Source organism: Typopeltis vanoorti, chromosome 20 (genome assembly GCF_054136105.1).
Source record: "Typopeltis vanoorti isolate ZY-2024b chromosome 20, IOZ_Tvanoo_1.0, whole genome shotgun sequence".
NCBI lineage: Eukaryota > Metazoa > Arthropoda > Arachnida > Uropygi > Thelyphonidae > Typopeltis > Typopeltis vanoorti.
In genome coordinates, this window is record NC_143568.1 from 61,398,376 (window position 1) to 61,415,808 (window position 17,433).

The following is a 17,433-nucleotide window of genomic DNA, read 5'->3' on the forward strand; positions in this document are numbered from 1 at the left end:
GTTGAAGTTTAGGGGGCACATTGCAAGTAACTAAAACAGCTCACCAAATCACTTGGCTTCTGAAAAATACTTTAACATGCAGGGACGAACAAGTTGTTGTTCCTCTGTATCGAGCCTTGATAAGACCCCATCTGGACTTCTGTGCCCAGCTATGGGGTCCAGAGACGAGTGACCAAGATGATAGCAGGTCTGTGGAATGAACCTTATGAGAATAGGTTGAAGATTTGTGGGTTGCAGAAATTGGACGATAGGCGAAGGAGGGGTGATATGATTGAGACATTCAAATTACTGAAGGGTTTTTATAAGATTGATCCAGAAGATATTTTTGAAAATATGACTGGTGGTGGGAGGACTAGGGGCCATGCATGGAAGCTGGGCAAGAGCGTGGTTGACAAGGGTGTTAGAGCTAGGTTCTTTACTTGGAGAGTGGTAAATGAGTGGAATAAGCTTCCAGAGTCTGTTGTGGGTGCTACGACCGTGAATGAGTTCAAGGCAAGGTATGATAGATACTGTGTGAATGTTGAATAGTTGTTCTTGACATGATGTTAGGGCCTCCCTCGATGAGTCTGTCGACTCCTTGGAGTTTCCCTGAACAATAATAATAATAATAATAATAATTGGAATCGGAGAGTTTCTTGCTGAATATAGTAAACTATAAAGTATCAGCGTACAGCATACATTTCCTAGGAAATGTGTTTTTACATTATGGGAAATACCTAAGAATAGCGATCAGAACTTCACCACCTTTGCTACGAGTTGTCCGGTATTGTACTACGTACTAGGGTCACTTGCATTAGCTCACGCTAGTGGTCGCCGATAGTTTATAGTATATTCCAAATACTTTACTATTCGGAATATACTATAAAGTATATTCTTGCCGAATACTTTACTATATTCGGCAAGAAACTCTCTGATTCCAATCTTTGAGTTTCTTATTCGGTTTTAAAGCAGTGTGGGATTTAATATCCCCTTAATTTAAATAATGTGTATATCGCCGAAATGAAGCTTATTAGCTCTTTTTATTTAAATAACATTTTGTATTTATTGCTCAGAAAGATCTCACCAGTTTTAGTCTTTTTTTGTTTCAGTCACCCCTATTATGTCGATCTGGTACTTATCTAATTCCTTAGCTAGCTCCATTTCTTTGCCATTCAGGCTTCTTATGTTGATAGTACCGATCTTTAACTCTGGTGATGTTGAGTTCGGGTTTGTTTTCAGATTTGTTCCAGTAGCTGACTTTTCGCTGTTCGCCCTGGTTCCCTGGCGAAAACAATGAGAGCCTAGTTTAACCAGGTGATGCCCCAGCCGGCATGAAATTTTGTCATGTTGTACCATCATTTTTTATTTTGGTTTAACCAATAAGAATACAGTTTCGTCGGCTAAATCCCAAATTGCCAGCCCATCCTCGTTCATTCAGTATCCAAGTAGATACCCAACAGGGTGCACCATGAGAAGGTGAGGATTGGACATTAGGTCAGAAGCCCTGGTCGGTTCTCCGCATTCCTTTAAAGGCTATGTGGAAGTCTCCTCTCAGTTATACAGCTTTGACCCTTAAGCACCCCTAATAGCTTTGCACTTTCTCCAAATTTTCTAAAAATGTTCCTATATGTCTGATGGGATTCATTTCCTACTTGGCTGTTCAGATCTCCAACGAGGACTACTTTTTCCATTTTCTTTATGTGAGCTGCCTGTTCTAATAACTCAAAAAAATTCTTCTACTTCTTCATTGGAACAACCTTCTGTGGCACTATAGGCATAAATCAGTTCATTGTTCATTTCCCCATTTTGAAGTTTGCCTGCCTAACTCTCCCTTGAAACTGCCTTCCAATCAAGAAGTTTATTTTCATGTTTGGTGTTAAATGCTATCGCTACTCCTTCCTTTCCTTGATGATTATTGCCTGAAAATAACATCCTATATTTATTATTTAGTAAGATCTTACCTGTTTTTTTTTCTTCGTCTCAGTAATGCCAATTACATCCACGTGGTACTTTTCCAATTGTTCTGCAAGTTCGATTTCCTTTCCATTAATACTTCTTACGTTGATGGTTCCTATCTTCCGTTTCTTCTGATGTTGGGTTTATTCTTCTTCTTTTAGATGTTGAGTTGGAGTTTGTTCCAGTAGCTGTTTTTTCACTGTTTATCCTGGTTCCCTAGCAAAAACAGCAGGGCCTTGTTTAACTGGCCGACACCCCAGCAGGCATGAAATCTCATCATGTTGTACCATCATATGCATTTGTGGTTTAAGCAAGTAGATAGTACAATTTGTTTGGCTAATTCCCAATTGCCAGCCCATCCTTGTTCGTTTACTACCCAGTAGATACCTACTAACAGGGTGCATCACACGATGGTGAGTATTAGACATTAGTTCAGAAGCCCCCAGTCGGTTCTGCACATTCCTAAAAGACAATGTGGAAGTATCTTTCCAGTTATTTGGCTTTGACCTTTAAGTGACCTACCTGTTTTCATTTATATTGTATTGAATTGAATTGATAAACCTGTATCATTTCTGCATGTACTAATGTATGCATTTCATTCAATCATTTAATTCACATTTAATTTGCAGTTAACATCTGTTCAATTAATAATCCTGTTTCATTGATACTAATACACTTGTACAATATCATTTGTACAAATGTATGTCATTTAATCACTAAACTTCATATTTAAAGCTGGTCTGGTTGGCCTAGTGTTTAGTGTATCTGCTTCCCAGCCAAAAGGCTGCAGGTTCAAATCCTGCAAAAGGCATGGATGTTTGTGATTGTCCTACTAGCCAGTTATCATATGTACTGCTGTAACCTGTGTCCTGGTGCAGTATGACCCTTGATGTCTTTGCAGCATAAAAAAAAAAATCAAATCTAATCATATTTAATTTACATTTAATATTTAGGTTTCTAGTGATTACTGGTGTTCTACAGGCTAAGGAGAGATTATTATGTAACCTCCATTGATCCAGAAAAATGGCTAATGCAGCAAGACTCTGTAATCAAGGGTGTTGGAAAGTCGGTAGTGTACCTGTAATACGAGAAAAATTATTTGTCTCCTTTTGTAGTGTGGTAGTTAATCATATCATGTAGCCATTTTTGATGGCTGATTTGGTTGACAGTACCTAGTGTAATGACATAAACTGTGGTTTAAAAGTTCAGGTAATGCATGCTGCAGTTTGCTGATATTCTGATTTTATACCTTAACTGTTCTGATCAAGTGGATCAGACACAGGATTGTTCCATTGAATATTATGAATAGGTCATCAGACCTTGCACTTTTTGACTTAATTTTATTGTTGTGTTATAATAAACCAGTTTGGTCTTTCAGAAATGTGCCAGAAGGGTACTAGTTCATCATATTCCAAAATGCAATTAGCACATTAGGAAATTATACCTATTTTTATCCAGCCTGCAATTCAAATCTGGAAGTAATGTAATTTACCTGTGGTGCATGATTTTTGAGTCTTTCCTGCTTTTATAGGTAATTATTGTTTAATACTTTTGAAAAAATTAGATTACACTTTCCCCTCCACAGGTACCACATACTGTGAAAAGAGAGAAACCTGCCAGGATACATGAACGTACAATTGTTGAGATGCTTGAAAAAAACCAAAGTTATAAGTTACTAGATGATGATGATGACGACGACAACAATGTTGCTGATAATGCTGAAAATAAATCATCTGCAAAGGTAAAATTGAACTTATTTTACTAAACTGATATAATATACTGTAAAGTAGTCTAAACTAAATATGTAGGACTTGAGATTCTTCATAATTTCTTTACAGATTAAAACAGTATAATTCATTATCTGAGCAACAGTGTGAAATGGATTATGATGGTCACTTTGTTATGCCTTCCTATTTTGTTTAAGATTTGTGGGTGTTGCAAATTAATTTGCATTGCATTTGTTCAGTTTTTAGTATTATCTTTATCTCTTTCATTGTTTTGTTTGAGAAAAATCTTTTTTTTTTATCATCGCCATCAAATTCCTGATGTGAACCCTTGGGGGAATGTAACATACAGGATATTATGATAATACTACATGAAAAGCTTTCATCATTACTAACCTCCTATCAACTGTTTTCCTCCGAATTAGTCTGTTATCTGTTAAGACCCCAATATCTTGTATATCGGCACTTCTTAGTGAAGTGCCGATATACAAGATTATAAGAAGTGTCTTATTCCTGTCATCCTAGCAACAAAATCTTGTTCTGCTGACTGTTTCCATTCTGTTTGCAACCATGCTGCCTGAGATTTGCTCTGCTCACACCTTCTTGAACGATAACAATGTCATGCTCTTCCTGTCACTCCTCTAATTTTTTCAGAATTCTCATATCTGTGGTCAATCAAGTGTTTATATTTCTAATCCAGCTCTCAGTTGCATTAGTTAAAATTGGAAAGACCTAGGTTTGTATACCATCTAGAATGCAAGGAACTTTATAGTTCTTTTCATTGGAAGGCAAGTTAGCTGTACAGAAGTAGCAGGTTATTTTCTCCTGGAAACTTAAGATTTTTCCTCCTACAGAATAGGTATACTGCCATTGGAAAGATTTCAGAAACTTCTATTGTTCTTGATATTTCTAGAGCATTTGATTTGGTCAAGGCAAGTAATATTGGATAACTTCCTCTCTTTCGATTTCCCCTCCAATGCTGGAGTGCCCTATGAGCTCTGTTTTATCACCTACCTTCTTATAAATATATCTCTCACTGACCATTAGCTCTATCCATAGTTTTGTTGATAATATATCCCATTCCTCATGTTCATTTGACACACCTTATGCCTTAATAAGGTGTGTCAAATGACATGAAGATGTGTCAAATGACAAGAAGCATGAAGATCTATCAAAACATAGATCTTCATGCTTCTTTGATGGGATGAGAGTAATCTTTGTCATTATCACTGTCCACAAAACACAGTTCTGCCTTTCTTCACACAGAGTAGGTCTCACTTCATCTTCCTTTATTCTTGATAATATGTATATCATCAAACAGAATGAGATCTCTCTCTCCTCAGATTGATATTTACCTGTAGTCTTTCCTGTCATATAAACCTTGCTTTAGTTGCTTCCTCAACTTCTTAAAAAATTGACATCCTTTTCCACTCAAGATGCTACTTTTCACTCACCCAACAACTAATAAAAATCTCAGATCTACCCAGCCATAAAATAAATGCCTGCTGTCTATATCTTTAGGTCTCTTCCAATTAGGAAGCTTATTTGTTCACGCTAGCTGCGCCAGTCACTTTTCCCCTCTCATTAGGCTGACTAAAATGTAGGCTAGCTGTTGATCACGTTTTTCTTCTTCCCTCTTTGTAATAGGAGGTGACTAGTTATAAAGTTGACTGACTGCCTACTTTTCATCCACCCAGCTACTATGTGTCTTTGGGTCTCTTCCAATTAGGAAGCTTACTTGTTCACACACCAGCTGTACCAATCACTTTTTTACCTTCCCTCTTTGTAATAGAAGGCAACCAGTTATGAAGTGGACCAACTACAAAGTCTTCAGGTTGTTTGGGATTTTAATGGTACAGAACATAAAAGTTTAGTTCATTATGAAGATATAAGGCAGTGTTATTAATTTAAGCTAATGTAGCATTTCAAAATGCTTCATTAGCCAGGGAACCAAGGCGAACTTAAAGAAAATCTTGATTGATTCAGCCAGAGAGACATGTGGTGTGGTTGTCTGCAAGGACAGAAAAATCAGAACTCCATGGTGAACACAGGAGATTAAAGAGGAAATAAAGGAAAAGAAGAAAGCATATCAAAAGTTCCTGGCAAATAAGTCAGCTTGTGCTCTTAGAGAATACAGAGACAAATACAAGAATGCTAAATACTGTGTAAAACTAGCTAAACAAAAGTTTTGGGAGGACTTTGGCAAGAATATAGAAAATAAATATCAAGAAGGTGGCAAAATATTCTGGAGGTTGTTGAAGAATCTTAGGAATGGAGGAAAGAGTGCTGTAAAAGGAATTAGAGATGATAAAGGTGACATGAAAACGGAAGAAAAAGATATCCTTGAAGTATGGAGTAATTACTTTGAAAAACTGCTAAATGAAACAAGCAGTGATGACAACTCAGTGGTAAAAAACACTGACCAGGCATGCAGTCAGGAATACATATTCATATTTGAAGTAGAAAAAGCCATCAAAGGCTTAAAATGTGGAAAAGCAGCATGAGTAGATGATATTCGACCAGAAATGCTGAAGTATGGTGGTATAAAAGTCTTACAGTGGCTGCACCGCATAGTTCAGAAAGCCTGGACAGAGGGACTAATTCACGATGATTGGAGTAGAGCTCTCATAGTACCCATATATAAAAACAGAAATAAAAGTGAATGTGAGAATTACAGAAGTATTTCCCTACTACGTGTTTCTGGCAAGATCTCTGCAAGTATACTTGAGAAATGATTGAGAAAAATTGTGGAAGAAAAGCTTGGTGAAAAACAAGCTGGATTCAGGCCAAATAGAGGCTGTCGGGAACAGATCTTCATTTTACGACAAATAGTCGAGAAAGCATGGGAATATAATAAAGATCTGTTTTAAGTTTTGTAGATTTGGAAAAGGCATATAACAAAGTACCAAAAGAGAAGCTATTCAATACACTACAGTTATATGGTATCAATGGGGCATTATATCAAGCAATACTTAGTCTTTATTTGAGTTGTAAGTCAGCAGTTAGAATTGAAGGAAGTACAGGAAGATGATTTAATGTTAAATCTATTGTGAGACAAAGATGTACATTATCCCCTCTGTTATTCATTATCTATATGGATCACATTATGAAGGAAAGTGGTATTAAACATGATATCAAAATTGGAGATGTTAATGTCAGCTCTTTGCTTTATGCGGATGATGTTATACTTCTAAATAAATCCGCTACAAGTCTGCAAGATTCTCTGACTAAATTTAATAGATATAGTATGAAGGTCAGCAATAAAAAGATAAAGACAATGAAAATAGGCAGAATCATTGAAAATGTCAGCTGTGTTGTGAATGGAGAACCTGTGGAACAAGTAAAACATTTCAGCTACTTTGGCACGATTTTTAGTGAAGATGGTAAATTCAATATAGAAATTGACAACAGAATCAGCAAAGCTGGTATGGTGGGAAGTCAATTGAATAAATTCATATGGAATAAGAGAGAAATTAGTTGGAACATTAAATTAGCTGTATACAAGACAGTGTTCAAACCAGTTTTAACTTATGGATCTGAGAGCTAGGTCAGAAGTAAAACACTTGACCAAAGACTAGAGACTGCAGATATGAGAGTCCTGAGAAAGATTAGAAGCGTGAACAGATGGCATCAATGTCAATATCATATTAAAAATGAGGATATTAGGAAAGAACTTGACATTGTCAGCATCCAGGAATGCATTAGCAGAGCTAATCTCAGGTGGTATGGTCACTTAAATAAAATGGGAGAGGAAAGATTAGAAAAACAAGTGTTCTCTGCCAGGTTGGCAGAAAATCAACCCAGAGGAAGACCAAGATATAAGTGGATTGATACGGTTCAAAGTTCCTTAGACGATAGAAATATAAGATCTGATAATGTTGGAGTCTTGACAAGTAACAGACCGATTTGGAGGAAAATTGTAGATAGGAAGTTAATAATGATATGATTTTTTTCATGTAGTACTATCATATCCTGTACACCTCTTGAGGGTACATGGCAGGAATTTGATGATGATGATGAGCATTTCAAAATGTAAACATTAATTTCTGGGTTTTCATTTTTCAAAATTTCATACTCTTCCAATTCTCTTCTTTCTTATGCCATGATTGCATGCATTTGTAATTTTTCATGTTGTCCTTTTGTGTGCATTTGTTATGTTTCCAGCTGATTCTTTGTGTTTTATTGATTTTTTTTTTTTCCTTTCCTGTTTCCTCTGTTTGTTTACTGCTTGCAGGTAGAGTTTTCTTTCTTTGTTTCTTTCTTTCATTTTCTAGTTTTAATTGAAGGTGTGAATAAATTTTATGCAGTACTTCCCAAAAGCTGCATCTTATGACATGGATAGTGATGCTATTTTTGAGGAAATTCAGTATTGCAATAGAGCAATAATTTATAGGAAAGCCTTTGCTGTAGAACTTAAACTGGCCGTAGTTCATGATAGCACATCATTTCATTCGTGGTATTCGTTATAGTGTCTACTATAAAACAGTAGACACTATACATATAGGATATTACAATTATCCTGCATAGGATAATTCTAGAAAATAGTGGTGATCATGATATATGAAACAACTTTTCTTCTTCATGTTGGAGGTTTAATGGAATGTTTACTGCAATAGGAGAGGATTAAAAACTAATTTTAATGCTTCCAATATTTCGTCTCAGTCACTGAGACATCTTCAGGGATTGTAATACATGCTCAAATACAACACAATACTAAGTGGTGACTCTAAAGTCCTAACTAGGTGGTGTGCCCTCTATGGGCATTTGTAAGTGGCTTGGATGTCAAGTGGGACCTCGATAATTAATGTTTCTCGAATTTTGGGAAGTTTTATGCAACCATATTTATTTAAATTCGGTTGATTTCTGAGTGCCACCGCAGATTCTAAAAACAGTCTTCTTTTTTGAATTTACTGTGGTGGAGCATGGTGGTTTTTCTCCAGGAGATCCTGTGGATTGTAACCAAAACATGGTCTGCAAGGCCATGTTGACCATAGTTGTGATTGCAGATCTATGATTTGTGTTCTTCTAAACCAGTGGTTCTTAACTTTTTCGAAGTCATGGAACACTTTTGATTATAAGAAGAATGTGGGGAACAACAAAAGCATTAGGATCATAAAACTAACAATAAAAATATGTATTGACTTGCCTTTTATAAAAAATGGAACTTATTTTAATGAAATACTTGAGCTTGTCGGCGTTTGCAGATTTCAGCAATATCAGGTCTAATATATGGCATAGCTACCTTCATCTCTTTGTCTATATTAGGAAGTCTTTCATGCTTTTTAGTTTTTATGTTGGTTAATATTGAGAAACCGAGCTCTCATAAATATGATGAAAACTGTAACAAAATTTTCAGTGCCCTTATGTAGAGAGCTGGGTATTCAGCTTGGACAAAAATCCAAAATTCCTCAAGAGCTATTTCAGAGAATTTCATTTTTAGAGTACGATCCATTGACAAGGTAACTAATTGCTCTTCTTCTTGTAACAAAAATTCACAACTCAATGTATTAACTGTGCCAAATGGATTTCGTATATCCAGCCATAATTGTGTATTTAAGGAAGGAAGTAACTTGAAATCTTTTCTTCCAGTATTGTTAAATGTTCTGTTATAACGAAATTATTCCCTCGACATTTTTATTATTTATGGATCAAGAGAAACATCTGTTGTATTTTTTTCTGATATGCAGTTTTTTCAAAGAGATACTTTTTTTTCTGAAAAGCTGGCAATTTGTCAGTGGATGTCAAAATATTTTTATTTTCCATTGGATGCTTGTATTAATGCTATTTAAGTAATTAAAAATATTGGCTAAATATCCCAATTTAGCACACGAAATAGCATTCTGAAGATATTTTGCAAAAACAGCTGTACCTTCTTTTTGAAAAAGGCCAATAATTCATTCTTAAGTTCTAAAATTTCGAATAGCACTTTACTCCTGGATAACCATTTTATTTCAGTGTGCAAAAGCAAAGATTCGTGCTTGGCTTCCATAGATATGCAAAGTTTTTTAAAAGGCGTGCTTTTAAAGATCATGACTGGATGTGATTTACCATATTTACAACTTGGTCTATTACAAGTTTTAATACTGCTGGTAATGTTTTTCAAACTAGGGATTCTCTGTGCAAAAAACAGTGCATGGATATAATATATCCTGCAAACACATGACCTATAATTGATATTCCATTGGTTTAGAAATCAACACTCAGAACTGTGTCATGTGACATCTTTCACCAGAGGAACACAAGTGTTTCAGGGAACACCGGTTAAGCACCACTATTCTAAACGAATGGTTGCTAATCTACATGTCTCTCTGAAGTAAGCCATCTTACAGGAACAGGGTACTTCATATACTCCAGGCACTGAGAGAGGAGGGAGCTGATCTTTGGTAGAATGGATAAGATTGGCAAGTTTATGGTGAGCCTTAAAAGCTGTGTAGAGGTTGTTCTTTTCTAAGGACCTGGCTATTTTTTCTGATATACCACGAATGTAGGGAGATGGTGATAGCATTTCTGATATCCTTCTGAAGAGATGGCTGGGGAATGGGGGAGGAACTTATTATTTTATAATTTCTGTAATCGCTATAGCCATTGGAAAGGATGGTGTTGTGTATGTGGTTGAAAGGAAGGTTCCATTAGAACATAGATTGTGGGCTCTATTGGTTAGAGTTTGAATAATACCATATTGTTGAGAGGGGTGGTGGTGGGAAAGTTTGTAGGCTATTGTGGTGACTGAGGAAGTAGTCTAATGTGTCTGGGCCATGAAGCCAAATAGAGAACACATCATCTATATATCTCAGCCAGATAGAGGAGTCGAGTCTTTGGCTCATTTTTCAAAATTTTCCATGTAAAAATTGGCTATAGTTGGTGAGAGGGGGGGAACCCATAGCAGTTCCCTCTATCTGTTTGTAAATTTTATTCTTCCAAGAAAAATAATCAGTATTGATGGCAAAGGAAAAGAGATGTAAAATATCAGAAGGAAAAATGCTTTTATGAGTGTTAAAGTGTCATTTAAGGGAATATTGGTAAACAATGAGATGATGCCAAAGCTTACCGATATATCTGTATTTTTTAAACTTAGATTTTGAATCAAGGTTTTAAAACAGGTGTAGTTTTTTATATAGATTGTAAGTCCATTGAGGGAGGGGGGGGTGTAATAGAGTTAGCCAGCTGCTTTGACAGTTTGTATCATGGTGCATCAGTGGCAACTGCTATAGGTCTTGGGGATGGGGAGGGGAGATTTGTGGATTTTAGGTAAACTATATATCGGGGAGAGGGGGTGAGAAGTGAATGGTTTAAGTTTTTTAACTTGAATTTTCATGGAATCATGCTTTAGTGGGATGTAGATATCCCAGTCTCAGAGAATAATATGCATTTTTCAATTCCATAGCTTTATCCTTATCCACTCTGGATGACAATACTTTTTTTTTTCATAACTTTCTGAGAACAGAGAGTTTTCTGGAAGATAAATTATTTTTTGTCGACAACGACTGGGAGAGGAAATTGACAACATCAAGTGTGATGTTATTGGCTATTTCCAGCACTAAGCAACAGATTTCATGTTAGATGTTGTATATTGTTTAGCAACGGCAAAATTGTGGTCGAGGTTTAGGGCACTGATGGCATCTTCGTTGACCCTTTTTGAAGATAGATTTGCTACTGTCTGGAGCAGTTGAATTTGCAATTGTGGTTTGGATTTACACGGGATATACTTTTTGATTTTCTTATTTTTATTTTTTGGAATTCTTTCTGTGTGGAAGCTTCTGAGATGTCTGAGAGAATGGACCCAAGTTCAGGGTTGAGTATCACAGATTGCTCTGCCTGTAAAGAGCCAGTCACACATTGTGGCTATCTGCTCTCATTAAACCTCCAACATGATACCCTCACAGCACTTAAGCCTCAACACACACACACGGATTCTAATCATTCATGGTGAAGAAATAGCATGCAAATCAAGACAGTATGGTAAGTCAAAACTAAGCTTATCTAGACAATTAAATTGGCTGACCTTGCTAAAAATATTACTATTATTATTATTACTATTATTACGGGCAACTCCAGGGAGTCATTAGACTCATCGAGGGAGGCCCCAAATCATATTCATCACAACTATTTGACATTCATACAGTATCTATCATACCTCGCCTTAAACTCATTCACTGTCACAGCATCCACCACAGACTCAGGGAGCGCATTCCACTCATTCACTACTCTAAAAGTAAAGAACCCAGCTCTAACACCTTTACTAACCACACTTTTGCCCAGTTTCCATGGATGTCCCCTAGTCCTCCCACAACCGGCCCTGTTCTCAAAAATATCTTCTGAATTAATTTTATAGAAACCCTTCAGTAATTTGAATGTCTCAATCATATCTCCCCTCCTCCGCCTATCAACCAATTTTTGCAACCCACAAATCCTCAACCTGTTCTCATACGGTTCATTCCACAGACCTGCTATCATCTTGGTCACTCGCCTCTGGATCCTCTCCACCTCCTCCCCATCAAGAAGAAACCTAGGTGACCAAATCTGAGCACAGTAGTCTAGATGGGGTCTTATCAAGGCTCGATAGAGAGGAACAATAACCTGCTTGTCTCTGCTTGTCAATGTATTCTTCAGCAACCAAGTGATTTGATGAGCTGTTTTGGTCACTTTTGCAATGTGTCCCCTAAATTTCAATTCCTTATCTACCAACACTCCTAAATCTTGTGCCTCATCAATTTCCTGGAGCAGGGCTCCACCAATGGAGTAAACTGCCGCCAATCTTTTCACCCCAAAATGCATAACCTTACATTTTGCCACATTAAACTGACATCCATTCTCCTTAGCCCAGACCTCCAATCTATCCAAATCATCCTGCAAAATTTTGACGTCATCTGCATTCACTATTGCCCTACTCAACTTCGCATCATCCGCAAACAATGCGGATGATGCAAAAATGTCAGAACACAAGTGATACCTAACTAAAAATTAAATTTCAGTCGAAAAAAAGCCCTCCATATATATATATATATATATACACATACCAATGTGCAAGCCTTGCACTATTAAGAGACCAAATAAGTGCAATGGTGTTTGTTGCAGCCTTTCTGTACAAACACCACCATCGGCTCTTCTTTCCTAAGACCTATAGTAGGTGCCACTGATGCACCATGTTACAAACTGTCAAAGCAGCTGGCTAACTCTTACACCTTCTCCCCCCCCCCTCCCACACTGGACTTCCTGTATAAAAAAAACTACCCATTTTAAAACCTTAATTGAAAATCTAACTTTAAATAATACAGATATATTGGTAAGCTTTGACATCACCTCACTGTTTACCAATATTCCCTTAAATGACACCTTAACACTCTTAAAAAACATTTCCCCTTCTGATATCTTAGATCTCATTTCTTTTGCCATCAATACTGATTATTTTTCTTGGAAGAACAAAATTTACAAACAGATTGAGAAAACTGCTATGGGTTCTCCCTCTCACCCACTCTTGCCATTTTTACATGGAAAATTTTAAAAAATGAGCCAAAGACTCAAACCCCACCCCCCTCTATCTGGCTAAGATATGTAGATGATGTGTTCTTTATTTGGCCTCATTGCCCAGACACATTAGACTACTTCTTCAGTCACCTCAATAGACTACAAACAACAACGTGGTATTATTCAAACTCTAACCAATAGACCCACAATCTTTGTACGTGTGGAACCTTCCTTTCAACCGAACTCAACCACATACAACACCTTCCTTTCCAATGGCTATAGCGATTACAGAATTTATAAAATAATCAGTTCCTCCCCAATTCCCCAGCCATCTCTTCAGAAGAATTTCAGAAATGCTATCACCATCCTCCCTATATTCATGGCACATCAGAAAAAATAGCTAGGTCCTTAGAAAAGTAGAAACTCTACTCAGCTTTTAAGCCCCACCATAAACTTGCTCCATTCTACCAAAGATCAGCTCCCTCCTCTCTCAGCGCCTGGAGTATATAAAGTACCCTGTTCCTGCAAGATGGCTTACTTCGGACAGACAGCAGACAGATTAGCAACCATTCATTTAGAAAAACACAAATCATACATCTGCAATCATGACAATGGTCAATCTGACCTTGCAGAATATGTTTTGGATACAACCCACAGGATCTTCTGGAGAAAAACCACCATGCTCCACCATAGTAAATTCAAGCAAAAAAGGCAAGGAAAAGGCATATGATGAGGTGCCAAGAGAAAAGCTATTCAAAACACTACAGTTATCTGGTGTTAATGGAGCATTATATCAAGCAATACTTAGTCTTTATTTGAGTTGTAACTCAGCAGTTAGAATTGAAGGAAGTACAGGAAGATGGTTTTATGTTAAATCTTGTGTCAGACACCAGATTTAACAGATATATTGCTGATGTAGATTATCCCGTCTGTTATTTATTATCTGTTTGGATCACATTATGAAGGAGAGTAGTATTAAACCTGATATCAAAATTGGAGATGTTAATCTCAGCTCATTACTTTATGCAGATAATGTTATACTTCAAATAAATCCAGTACAAGTCTAAAAGATTCTCTGACTAAATTGAATAACTGTTGTGATAGATTTTATGAAGGTCAGCAATAACAAGACAAATACAATGAAAATAGGCAGAGGTTGAAAATGTCAACTGCATTATAAATTTAGAACCTGTAGAACAATTAAAACATTTCAGCTACTTAGCCATGATTTTTTGTGAAGACAGTAAATTAAAGGAAATAGACATCAGAATCAAAAAAGCTGGTATATGGTATGGTAGGAAGTCGACTGCATGAATTTATATGGAATAAGAGAGAAATTAGTCACACTAAATTAGCTATATACAAGAGTATTCAAACCAATTTTAACTTATGGATCTGACAGCTATGTTAGAAATAAGACACTTGACCAAAGACTAGAGACCACAGATATGAGAGTCCTCAGAAAAATTAGAGGCGTGAACAGATGGCATAAATGACAATAATATCAAATTAAAAATGAGAATATTAGGAAAGAACTTAACATTGTTAGCAGAGCTAATCTCAGGTGGTGTGGTCACTTAAACAGAATGGGAAAAGAAAGATTAAGCAAAACAAGTGTTATATGCCAAGTAGGCAGGAAAAGACCAAGATATAGGTGGATTGATGCAGTAAAAAGTGCCTTTGAAGATAGAAGTATTAAGATCTGATAATGTTGGAGTCGTGACAGGTAATAGATTTATTTGGAGGAAAATTGTAGATAAGAAGTTAGTGATGATGTAAGTTTTTCATGTAGTACTATCATATCCTATACACCCCTTGAGGGTACATATCAGAAATTTGATGATGAAAAAGAACGACTGTTTTAGAATCTTCATGGGGCACCCAGAAATCAACTGAATTTAAATAGATATGGTTGTATAAAACTTCCCAAAATTTGGGAAACATTAATTATTAGAGGGTGCACCACCTAGTTAGGACTTTAGGGTTGCCCACATGTTTCACTTAGTATTGTGTCGTATTTGAGTGTGTGTGTGTGTGTGTTACAAGAGTTACTTGTAATCCCTGAAGATGTCTTAGTGGCTGAGGCTAAATATTGGAAGCATTAAAAGTAGTTTCTAATCCTTTCCTAGTGCTGTAAATATTCCATTAAATCTCCAACATGATGTCCTCCCAGCACTTAAGCCTCAACACACAAAATAACTTTTGCAATAACTATTTGTATTTGCAATTTATTCTATTATATTAAATTTGTTTGTGAATATATTATTATACCCAACTTTACATAAATGCAGTTAGTGATTTATTAATTTGTCTTGCATACATTTTTTTCTTACATAGTCATTTTTTTTAATCTAATAGAAACCTCATTTAGACAACAAAAAACGCAAGCATATTAGAAAGAGGACAGCATCAAGCAGTGAAGATGAAGTTGAAAGGTAGGTAGTGTCTTATTTCTTGTGGCCTATAACAAAAATAGTGCTATTTAGCTTTCTCCTTCCCCACTCTCTCTCTCTTGTTGCAGTTGGAAAAAATGCCTCTTTGATTTATGTGAATTCTACCTGCAAAAGGCCTATATTACAATTAGCACTAGCATTATTGGTGAGCTTTGGATTATATAATCTGTTTACTAAGCTCTGAAAACCAAACCTGAAGCTTTTTCAAGCCACTTCAAGTTTCCAAAAACTAGGCAATGAAATTAATGTCACACCTAAAAGAAATTCACAAAATATCCATGAACCATGAATCCAGAGAACAGATGTGCTAATCATGTGGCCAACCAGCTAGTGTGGTAGATAACTTTCATTTACAGAAACACAATGCTTATCAGAAACTAGAAGTGGATGTTGTCATGCTTGGTCTCCAAAGCAGGGTCTTCAGCTGTTCTGAACTCTCCCTCTACTTACACAGTGTGAGTGTTACTGGATGTTCATGAGTCTTTCACCCACACCTAAAAGAAATGCACAAAATATCCATGCCCATGGTGAAATTTGAATACACAGCCTGTTGGTTAGAGAACAGATGTGCTAATCATGTGGCCAACCAGCTAGTGTGGTTGATAACTTTCATTTACAGAAACACAATGCTTATCAGAAGCCAGAAGTGGATGTTGTCATGCTTGGTCTCCAAAGCAGGGTCTTCAGCTGTTCTGAACTCTTCCTCTACTTACACACACAGTGTGAGTGTTACAGGATGGTCATGAGTCTTTCACCCATACTCTGCATGCCCCTACTTTGTATTTAAACACGTAGAAAGGCTTATATCTTCATCGTACATGTTGTTTAATTTTGACAGTATATATCAGAACACAGAATTATAAGTAAATAATTATTTATTGACTTATTGCTGATATTTTGCTGGTGTTATAACCAGCATCTTCAGAACACAAAAACACAGTTTGTCACAGCATGCGAGACTACAACAACAAGGTGTAACAAAGGGACTAGTTTAACAAAATTGTAGCAACTTTTGGCACCTACCTCGTTTTTAATAGGTATTAATAGTCTTGTATGTTGTATATTAGAGTCTCGCAGAAATGCAACTTGGATACCCCCAGATATGTCTCCTTCCAACCATCACTGGCACATGTGATGACCTCTCTGAATTTGGCAGTTAAACACCTCTTCAGTGGTGTCCAGTAGAACAATGATACTCCCCCCCCCCCCACCCCGGTCATCAGTTAGTTCATGAGACATTAAAATCTCTCATGATAAGTTGCTATCTATCATGCTTGTTTTTACATGTTTTTCTAAGGAGATTGCACTTAGAAAAATGTCAGTCTTGTCTAATAATTTTGTATTTTTGCAATAACTTAACTGTGAGCCATTGTTAAAATAATGTGGTGTATGACTTCATTGTATAACACTGTATAACTCATGCCCATATATAGCAATTTCAAAAGATGAGAGAAGTATGATGTCATCATGGTCGAATGTCAATACGTGACCATATATGGAAGTTTCAAGAGATGCACGCATGCATACAATGGAAATCAGATCCTTTATAAGGCGAAATGGCAAGAAGGACTGTATTAGGGTTCTCATTCTTTTCTTACCTGGGTCCACCACCACGTGAGGTCCATTGTTCAGTAATCAAAAGGGAAGCATTACGGGTTCTTCGTTTTCCAAGTCTTTGTTTTATGTTAGCCAGAAGAAGCAGTCTGTAAATAATGATCTCTCTCTCTTCTTCCCTCCCCCTCACACACACACACATTCCTTCCAGTCACTTTTTTCCTGAATGCTTTGTTTCTTCTTTGATGTTATTTCTTTATATTTTCACAGGCATTTCTCTACTGAAATGCCTGTGAAATCAG

General features: G+C 36.5%; 1 protein-coding gene across 4 annotated transcripts in view; it reads left to right on the top strand.

The window, feature by feature from the left end:
• Positions 1–17,433, top strand: part of l(2)37Cb (DEAH-box helicase 16 lethal (2) 37Cb) — a 311,532-nt gene that overhangs the window by 40,961 nt on the left and 253,138 nt on the right. For all 4 annotated transcript variants that reach the window (XR_016550053.1, XM_090410204.1, XM_090410206.1 and 1 more), the window contains 2 exons: positions 3,521–3,676; positions 15,483–15,559. Coding sequence is in view for 3 of the 4 variants with exons in the window: in XM_090410204.1 (XP_090266330.1) it covers positions 3,521–3,676; positions 15,483–15,559 (233 nt within the window). In the remaining variant the exon portion in view is untranslated. The remainder of the gene's footprint in view (positions 1–3,520; positions 3,677–15,482; positions 15,560–17,433) is intronic.